The sequence below is a fragment of the Peromyscus californicus genome, unplaced genomic scaffold, assembly GCF_007827085.1.
Source record: "Peromyscus californicus insignis strain IS unplaced genomic scaffold, ASM782708v3 Scaffold_8__1_contigs__length_139910024, whole genome shotgun sequence".
NCBI classification, from domain to species: domain Eukaryota; kingdom Metazoa; phylum Chordata; class Mammalia; order Rodentia; family Cricetidae; genus Peromyscus; species Peromyscus californicus.
The window spans coordinates 98,923,309-98,933,420 of record NW_026294606.1 but is presented as its reverse complement, the minus strand read 5'-3'; the positions used below and the strand labels follow the sequence as shown (position 1 = coordinate 98,933,420).

General features: G+C 45.0%; 1 protein-coding gene across 1 annotated transcript; it reads left to right on the top strand.

Annotated features, from left to right (window-relative positions):
• The first annotated feature begins 3 nt into the window (after positions 1 to 3).
• Terf2ip (TERF2 interacting protein) lies at positions 4 to 9,103 on the top strand. Its single transcript, XM_052728279.1, has 3 exons — positions 4 to 783; positions 5,118 to 5,242; positions 7,784 to 9,103. The coding sequence occupies exons 1-3, from the start codon at positions 123 to 125 to the stop codon at positions 8,177 to 8,179; spliced, it is 1,182 nt and encodes a 393-aa protein (XP_052584239.1). The 5' UTR covers positions 4 to 122; the 3' UTR covers positions 8,180 to 9,103.
• The last annotated feature ends 1,009 nt before the right edge of the window (positions 9,104 to 10,112 follow it).

Sequence of the window (10,112 nt, the reverse complement as noted above, 5' to 3'; positions counted from 1 at the left end):
GGCACTCGGCTGGGCTCTGGCGGCGCAGGCGCGGTGCTGGGCTCCGCCGCCGGAGTGTCAATCTCCTCGTCGTTCCCGGAGCGCTAGTCTGGGGCCGGCTCTTCTGCAGCGGAGTGACAGGCATGGCGGAGGCACTGGATCTGGGTAAAGACCCCAATGGACCCACTCACTCCTCCACTCTCTTCGTGAGAGGAGATGGCAGCGCTATGTCGTTTTACGTGCGGCCCAGCCCGGCCAAGCGCCGACTGTCGACGCTCATCTTGCACGGAGGCGGCACCGTGTGCCGGGTGCAGGAGCCCGGGGCCGTGCTGCTGGCCCAGCCCGGGGAGGCGCTGGCCGAGGCGTCGGGCGACTTCATCTCCACGCAGTACATCCTAGATTGCGTGGAGCGCAACGAAAGACTGGACCTGGAGGCATACCGGCTGGGACTGACCGAGCAGGCGGCAGACACAAAGCCCGGGGCTTCCACCGAGGGCTCCACGGAGCTGGAGCCGCAGCCTCTGACAGGGCGCATCGCCTACACAGACGCGGACGACGTGGCCATCCTGACCTACGTGAAGGAAAACGCCCGCTCGCCCAACTCGGTCACAGGCAACGCCTTGTGGAAAGCGATGGAGAAGAGCTCGCTCACGCAGCACTCCTGGCAGTCGCTCAAAGACCGCTACCTCAAGCACCTGCGGGGCCAGGAGCACAAGTACCTGCTAGGGGACGCCCCTGTCAGCCCGTCCTCCCAGAAGCTCAAGCGGAAGGCGGAGCAGGACCCCGAGGCCGCGGATAGCGGGGGTGAGGCTTGCACCTCCAGGGACCTGGGGGCTGGGTTGCCTGTCCAGCAGCGTCCGTTTTGGCGCCACGGTCATAGCTCAGACCCTCCTTTGTTGAGGTCCGGGTGAAAGTACATTATTTTCTCCTATCCCCTGCTCTCTGGTTTTAATTTACCTTCTCACTAACGTTTCCTTCGCATTGACTGGATGTTGTTCACTGATTGGTTTGGGTTTGGGAGGGCGGGGAACTTGAGGTCTTGCTCTGTTGCTCAGGCTGTCCCTGATCTCTGAGGCTGATCTTCCTGCCTTAGCCTCCGGAGTGGCTGGGACTACAGGACAGTAACTAGTTTTTTTTTTTGTTTTTGTTTTTTTTTTCTTTTTTTCAAGACAGGGTTTCTCTGTGTAGCTTTGCGCCTTTCCTGGAACTCACTTGGTAGACCAGGCTGGCCTCGAACTCACAGAGATCCACCTGCCTCTGCCTCCTGAGTGCTGGGATTAAAGGCGTGCGCCACCACCGCCCGGCCAGTAACTAGTTTTTAATAACGGTTCTGTGTTCAGAAGGAATTCAGTATATATGAAAATCTTCTACCCTTCCTGCTCACCAGCTACCCAACTTTCCTCCAGGAAGTAACAGGGTATCCTGTTTCTCTTCTCAGGGATCTTTCTTTCCTTCTCTTTCTTACTTTTTTTTTTTTTTTTTTTTTTTTTTTTTTTTTTTTTTTTTTTTTTTTTGAGAAAGGGTCTTACTGTCCTGAAACTCACAGAAATCCGCCTGCCTCTCTCTCCTCCCGAGGGCTGGAATTAAAGCGTGTTCCACCATGCCCCGCTTTTTTTCCGAGACAGTTTTTCTGTGTAACCCTGGCTGTCCTTAACTCACTATGTAGAGCAGGCTGGCCTCGAACTCCCAGAGATCTGCCTGCCTCTGCCTTCTGAGTACTGGGAATAAAGGCGTGTGCCACCATGGCCCGGCTTGCCTGGAATTTTTTTTTTTTCCTTTTTAAGATGTTGCCCATATTCTGGTCTACTCAATATACGCCAGGTGAAAGGCATGGCAGATCAGTTTCTTTCCATGCTTTGATATGATTGAATGTACTTTCATATAGGAAGGACGGTTACTTTGTGATCTTAGGTAAGGTGAATTTATTTATTATTTATTTTGTTTGTTTGAGACAGAGTTTCTTTGTGTAGCCCTGGCTGTCCTGGAACTCGCTCAGTAGACCAGGCTGGCTTCAAACTCACAGAGATCCACCTGCCTCTTGTCTCCCGTGATGGAGTTAAAGGTTGTGAGCCACCATTGCCTGGCTAAAAAAAATGTTGTGTCAGCCCGTCCTCCCAGAAGCTCAAGCGGAAGGCGGAGCAGGACCCCGAGGCCGCGGATAGCCTGATAGTCAGGTCAGGACCCGAAGTTGTGCTTTGAGGAGTTTATTCTAAATTTAGTGCATAGTGAAGTTCATCTCGTGCTAAATACCCTTGTCCTGGTTTCTGTCCTGGGAATAACTGCTACTGTCCTGTCTTGTCCATTCTTGTCCCCTTTGCTCATAGTAACTAAATACTAGCAACTAAATAACAGTTTGTTTTACCCCTTGCTTCTGTCTCTCTCTCTCTCTCTCTCTCTCTCTCTCTCTCTCTCTCTCTGTCTCAAGACAGAGTGTCACTATGTAGCCCTGGCTGGTCTAGAACTTGCTATATTGACCAGATATATTGACTCAGATAGCTAGGTGCCTTCCTTCCTGTAGGCAGACTTTTCTGTCCCACCATTGAGCTCTGTCCTGCCAGCTGGCTTCCAAATAACCACACAGAGACTTATTAATTATAAATGCTCCACTGATAGCTTAGGCTTGTTACTAACTAGCTCTTACAACTTAAATTAATCCATATTTCTTATCTATACTCTACCACGTGGTGGTACCTTTTTTCAGCACAGCATGTGCATCTCTTGCTTCTTCTGCCTCTCACTGGCGACTCCCCCTTCCTTCTTCCCCAAACTCTCTGTCTGAAAGTCCAACCTAACCTCTACCTGCCTAGCTATTGGCCATTTAGCCCTTTTTTAAATCAGTGAGAGCAACAAATATTCGGTATACAAAAGGTTGTTCCACAGTACCTCCTTCAGTGCTGGGATTAAAGGCATGCACCACTGCACCGAATTTGTCTTTTAATTAATTGAACTCTGTGACTGTATAGAGCTTTGCCTTATTTTTCCCCATCATTTGCATTTTATTCCATTATGTGAATGCAACATGATGGGTTTCCTTTTTTTTCTTCTTGTGTTCGACCAGGACCTTGCATGTTGAACACATGCTCTGTGCGTATGCTCCCAACCCACTTTAGTGTAGAAAAGTACAAACATTTGTAAATGTAGAATAGTATGATGAGCTACACCACATGTACTCATTCATACAGTTTCATTGTATTGCAAGTTTATAGTTCATGGCCACTGTTGTCATTTATGCCCTTCTTCCCAATTTACTGGATTGTGAAACAAATGTCAGACATTAGAAAAAAAAAACCTTTTCATATTCATTTTATGAGTTTCACTTATATGTATGTCTGTGCACCATGTGCCTGGTGCCTGTGCAGATCAAAAGAGGGCATCAGATCCCTAGAACTGGAATTACGGACAGACATGACCTGGTGTGTGGGTCTGTCCTGGCCAGTGGGGTCTTCAACGGGGACCTAAAGGGAGGGCCGGCAAATGAGAGGGACAAGAGACACAGAGAATGAGAGCAAGACAGGACGTCTGATCAAGCTCCAAAATTTTATTTTTTCTCTATTCTACCTATTCTATATAGGTAGGCAAAGGGGGCTGCGAGCAGGAAGGGACTTAATTATGGGGGTTGCAAGCGGGAAGGGACTTAATTATGGGCTGTTGGGCCAGCAGGGAATGTTGCTCTGCGGGTTATCTATCTACCCTTGTCTAACTGCCTAATTGCCTAACTGCAGCTCATTCACCTGATATCTGAGAAGAGGTTCTGGTATCTGTGGGAAGAGGTTCTGGTGCTATGGAGACTTAAGCAAGGCCTAGATCTAAGAAAAAAGAGAGAAGCCCAAATATGGCAGCATGTGTGTCAAGGGTCGCTTAGGCTTATGGCTCCCGTCATGGGTCCTAGGAACCAAACCTGGGTCTTCTGCCAGAGGAATAAATGCTCTTAGCCACTGAGCCATCTCGCTAGCCCCAAATGTCAGCCATTTTTGACTTCCATATTTATCTTTAGTGTTATGTTCACAGAAATACACTATTTTGTTTTCCATTGTGTCATCTTCATCATGTAAGCACATATCTCTAAAGGATGTTTTAGTTGCTATATATAAATTTTACAGTGAAGTTGATTTTTTTGCTGGGTAGTTATATACATTTTAGAATTTTTTATTGTAAAGAATGTAAAATTTATCATTTTAGCTGTTTTAAGTATTCAGTTTTGTGGCAGTAAGTACATTCAGATGTACAACTATCACCACTATCCCCCTTCAGAACTTAGCCATTTCCCACAACTAAAACTATTCATTAAACACTGAATTTCATTCTTCCCTCACCTCCGCTCTGCCATTGTACATTCCCTATGGGTTCATCCTCTAAGTACCTCATGTAAACGGAATCATACATCTGTCCTTTTGTATCTGGCTGACATCATTTAGCGCAATATATGCTGTAACATCTGTCAGAATTTTTTTTTTTTTTTTTTTTTTTCTGGTAAAATCATGCAATTTAGCCCTCCCTGGGACACATGGCTAACTTAGGTGCCTATTTAACATATCAAAGCAGATGCTGGCCTCCAGCTTCTCCCAGCATCCCTCATTACCAGTTACAGAGTCATCCTGGCTGACATACCCCGCCCCCTGCCTCCTATCCTCCACCTCTCCAGCCCAGGAGATTCTCCGATTCCTATATAACCTAGCCATTTTGGCTATGCCAGCCTCTTGGCCTCTGGGTTCCTAGGTACTCTTTGCTCCCTCCCTCTTCTCTTCTCTGCCTCTCTCTCTCCCTCTCTCCTCCTCTCATGGCCTGGCTCAGTCTGGACCCTTCCAGATGCCTCTGGCTATGATCTCCCTCATACCTACCATAAACCTTCTCCACCATACCTAGAATCATCATGTCCTCATTCATTATTTCATTCGACCTGGAACTCACTTTATAGTCCTAGGGTAGCCTAAATCTTCCTGCATCAGGCTCCTGAGTGTTGGAACTGTAGGTTATTTCTGGAAACAAGTGTGAGAATTATTGGGTGGGTATATCTTATGCTCTTCATACTGAATAATAAAAGAGGTATTTTCTAAAAGAAAAGAGTCTGCATGCACGGAACCGATACAAATGGTCTGTGCAGATGAGCCATGCTGATCTGCTGTCATTTTCTTTAACAGAACCTCAGAATAAGAGAACACCAGACTTGCCTGAAGAAGAGTGTGTGAAGGGAGAGACCAAGGAGAGTGACGAGTCAGTCAAGAAGCTCTTCGAGGAAGCCACTCGGGAGTTTGAAGACGCTGTGGTATGTTAGCTCAGCTTACTCCTTTCTCCCCCTTGCCTCCATTCTTGTTTGCTTATTAAAACTACATTTTTCATTCACTTGAGGCTGAGAACATAGGAGAGAAGTTGAGGATCGAAGAGGAGAGAAAATAGATGTGATCTGGCTTTAGGCTTCACAAAGCTTTTAGTATTTGGCAGGATACTGTGAGTGGCAGAGGGGGAAAAATATCACACTGAATAGGCATAGTTATTTTATTTTTCTTTTGTTTTACTTTGAGAGGGTCTCACTGTGTAGTCGTGGATGGCTTGGAATTTGCTGTGTAGCCCAGGCTGACCTTGAACTGACCGAGATCTGCTTGTCTCTGCCTCCTGAGTGCTGGGATTAAAGGCGTGTGCCAAAGAATGGCTGGATTTTAAGCAGTGTAAAGTATTCTGCTTTAACCACTTGATCTGAGTGTGTGCTTCTTGTGGGGCATTTACCCAACCACCCCCACAGTTCCCCAGAGTTTTCTTGAGTTCGAGCAGCAGGAAATATTAGATAGAAGGATTTATTGCGGAGAATATCGCGGAGATAAACAGAAAATAAAGGATAGCCTCGAGAGGGCCTGGAACCTATTCCAACAGGCCCCGACTGTCTCTGCCCCAGGGTTTTTATAGAGATGCCAAGGGGTGGAGCAAAAGACCTCCTCTCCCAGCACAGCCAAGTGCAGACCATCCCAGACACCTGCACTTAGGCCCGTGGTCTGATCATCCTCTATTCGGACCTGCTGGGTAAAGCCACGAGGAACCCGAGAATGGGCTCCCACAGCTTCTCAAAGTTTATTTGGTTGTTTCAGAATGTTCTTATGCTTCTCAGGAGCATAAATCTAACTCTCTCCAGGAAAGGCGCAAAGCTACACAGAGAAACCCTGTCTCGAAAAAAAAAAAAAAAAAATCTAACTCTCAAAACATTTCTAGTAATTTTGTTTAAGCATTTAGTTTTCTGTGTGCTTAGAGCTTTGGAGATTTTGTTTTGTTTTATTTTTCAAGACAGGGTTTCTCTATGTAGCCCTGGCTGTCCTGAACTCACTCTGTAGACCAGGGTGGCCTCCAACTCAGATCCGCCTGCCTCTGCCTCCTTAGTGCTGGGATTAAAGGCATGTGCCACCACTGCCTGGCTCTTTGGAAATTTTTCTTTTATATTCAATCTGTCTATGATATTAGAATCCCACAGTAATAGCTTTTGAGAAAAACAGGTGCTGTAAAATGATGGCAACTAAATTTTTTTTATCCAAATTATATTTGTGTATCTTTAGTAAGAATATCTTGTGAATTAGCTTTTTAGAAACATTTAAAAATTTTATTACAATCTTTTTTTATGATTTATTTATTTTTATTTCATGTACATTAGTTTGCCTGTATGAGGGTATTGGATCCCTTGGAGCTGTGAGCTGCCATGTGGTTGCTAGGAATCGAACTCAGGTACTCCAGAAGAGCAACCAGTGCTCTCAACCACTGAGCCATCTCTCCAGCCCCTTATTACAATCTTATTTATTGGATCATAAGCCTGTCTTCTCCTGCCGTGTAGGTCCTGAAGACTGAACTCAGATGTCAGGTTTGGCAGCAGGTGCTTTAACCTGCCCAGCTATCTTGCTGGTCCTGAATTAACCTAGCTTATTAACACAAAAGAAAGTGGTTTTGGAACTAGGTGTAGTGGCGCATGGATCTCTGTGAGTTCCAAGCTAGCCTGGTCTACATAGTGAGACCAGGACAGCCAGAACCACATAGTGAGACCCTATCTTGGAAAACAAAAGAAAAGAAAGTGGTTATGATTCACCCTTGGCTATATTATCTCTGATGGAATCCCGGACTACCTTGTCTCAAATTAAAAAAAAAAAAAGACACACTGTCTCAGTGAATGTGGTGGGACATGCCTATAATTACAACACGTGGGAGTCTGAGGGGGGGAATCAGAAACAGGTGGAGGTGGAGAGGTGGCTGAGAGGGTAAGAGCCCTTGTTGCTCCTGCAGAGGACTCAGGTTAGACTCCCAGCACCTGTACAGCAGCTCGTAACCATCTTTGACTCCAGTCCCAGGTATCTATTGCCCTCTTCTGACTTCTGTGGGCACCAGGCATGCACATGGTGCACATGCATACATGCAGGCAAAATACTCATACACATAAAATAATCTGAAAAATTAAAAATTAATTCAGAAAGTGGAGGGAGGAAAAAAAAAAGTTAAAGGTCACAGTAAATTCAAGGTCAGCTAGACTACATGAAACATTCTCACTGTATAGCCAAAACTGCCCTGAATTTATGGGTGGCCCTTCTGCCAGGAATGCTGGGGTTTTAATCAGATAATATGTATGTATAGATGTGTACAAATACTTTCCTTCCATATATTATCCATATATATGTATGTGCACGTGTCAGCATGGATAAAGATAGATGAGAGGAACTGAAGGGAGGAGGCCCAGGGGATGTTGTGTGAAGAGCCAGGGAATGGTAGTTGGGAAAGATACATGGTACAAGAGTTCAAGGCTAAGTAAGTACGAACGGGTCTCCCTCCTCATTCTTTCTAGGTGGGTGAGAGCCCTGACTTTGAAATACATATAACGATGTGTGATGACGACCCTCCCACACCTGAGGAAGATTCCGAAACACAGCCAGAGGAGGAGGAAGAGGAACCAAAAGTTTCTACACAAGAAGTGGGAACTGCCATCACAATCATCCGGCAACTGATGGAAAAGTTTAACTTGGATCTATCAACAGTTACACAGGCCTTCCTGAAAAACAGTGGTGAGGTGGAGGCCACCTCCTCCTTTTTAGAGTCTGGCCGGAGACCTGACGGCTATCCAGTCTGGTCCTGGCAAGATGACTTAGATTTGCAGAAGGATGGTGAAGACACTAGAAATGCACTGGTCAGAAAATTCGGAGCTCGGAATGTTGCCCGGAGGATTGAGTTCCGAAAGAAGTAGTGGGCAAGATAATGGGAAAGGTGTGCCAGGTGATGACACAAACATCTTGTGATCGTTGAGACCGACCAGCACTGCTGTTCTCTGAGCCCCAGGTCTTGTAGCCAAGCAGTGTTATGTAGCAGGATGAAACAAAAGAAACTGCATGTAGAGTGGTCCCTGGCAAGCATCTCTGTGTTTATGATAGGGAAATCTAAATCAGAGCGGCTAGAGTGTACAGTAGTGATCCTTAGTTGGAAAGCAACCCCTGTCGTATTGGTGACAGGAGCCTAGTGACAAAATCACAGTTGGAAATGAAAAGGCATAGGACCTTCCACTCTTGAGTAAAAACCTCCTCCTCTTTTGGCAGAAGTTGTTTTAGATGAAGAGTCCCAAACCACGGGTCTAGAAATAAGATTTAATTGCAAAGCTTATACCATGGACTGTTCGAACCATCCCATCTTCCAGGGAGCTCTGATTTCTACTGTGTCGAAAAATCTCACATTCAGCTTGCTAACAGTATTTGAAAACTGCTCCTCCCCTGGCTGTTATTTTTTGAGTTCTCAGTCAAGTCTCTAGTATGCATTTGCTTACTTACCAACTCAGTTTTGTGTACAATAAAACCCTAGAGTTGTGGGGGAGTGTCCAGTCTTTTGACATTATAACAGATGTCATAGATGAACTTCACAATCAAGAATTAAAAAAAAAAAAGTTACACACACCCCTCAAAAAACCTCTGTGCTGTAAGTCTATAATTCTGCGGCTCCCTTTTGTTGCTCTCCCCAGCCACATGGGGGCTGCTGGTTGGATACTGTTAATTGTGATGTGTTTAATCTTATCAAACATAAGTTTTCTGCTGAAAAATTGTGCTAGACTTAAAATTTAGCGTATTGGTCCACTTTGTTGTGTTGCTTATATCATTCAAAATAAATATAATTTTGTGTTTGAGGTTTGTTTTTGGTTTCTCGAAACAGGGTTTCTCTGTGTAGCCCAGGCTGGCCTTAAACTCACAGAGATCTGCCTGCCTCTGCCTCCCGAGTGCTGGGATTAATATTAAAGGCGTGGGCCACCAACGCCTGGGCTGTGTTCGAGTCAACAGCTGTGTTCTTATCAACAGCGGTTTCCTTTGATTTTATACAGGAAATGGTTTAGGTAAATTATCATTTTAGAATGAATAAATCATGAAAGATGATCTTTCTGGATGGAGCAAAGGAAAGATGTGCATCAGAACTATGAAGAGTGGCAGAATTGGTTGAAATACTGAGAGTCCAAGGGAAGAGAACCAGAGGTTGTGTAGCAGGGGTGAGAGCCCTGTCTGTCACACTCTGGACACTCACACTTCCAGCGCCTTCCACCAACGGGAGTCCTATCTGCTTGGCCCTTCCTACTTGAAGCACTGTAGAGTTAATGTTCTTGGGAGCAGTCACACGTTTTGGTGGCTGGAAATCAGAGGATGAAGTGTACTCAGCTTGGTCTCACTCCATTTACCACCTAAATGTATTTTGGAATCAGCTGCACTGAAAAACAGATGTGTTTTTGTTTTGTTTTTAAAAAGAGTTTATATCTCAAATACTTTCTATATAGCTTACTTCTAGTGGAATCTGTGTAAGTGAAGTGTTTAACCTTAACCCGCTTCTGAGGATGTTTTTGGCATACGACATGCTTCCAGTAATATAATTCTCACTACAGTAGTGACTTTTAGATGGGAATTGAGAGGGGCTATATGGTAGGATTTGTTTAAAATGTATACTCTCTTGTTAGAACTCTAAAATGGTTAAAATTACTGCTTTACATATGCCATTTAGGATGTCAGTACCTTAGTAAAGTTGTCATCTACTGGCTTTACAGAGCTAGAATTCCAGTTTTGTCAAATATTACACAGTGACCTGATTTGTTATACCCTGAGTCTCAAAAGATATTCCAAACACAAAGCAGTTTACAGCTTACTATATATTGT

Excerpts from the sequence above, each read along its gene's own strand:
- Terf2ip (XM_052728279.1), top strand. The coding sequence starts at position 123 with ATGGCGGAGGCACTGGATCTGGGTAAAGACCCCAATGGACCCACTCAC. Across the intron at positions 784-5,117 it reads CGAGGCCGCGGATAGCGGGG|AACCTCAGAATAAGAGAACA; the intron begins GTGAGGCTTGCA and ends TTTCTTTAACAG. Across the intron at positions 5,243-7,783 it reads GGGAGTTTGAAGACGCTGTG|GTGGGTGAGAGCCCTGACTT; the intron begins GTATGTTAGCTC and ends CATTCTTTCTAG.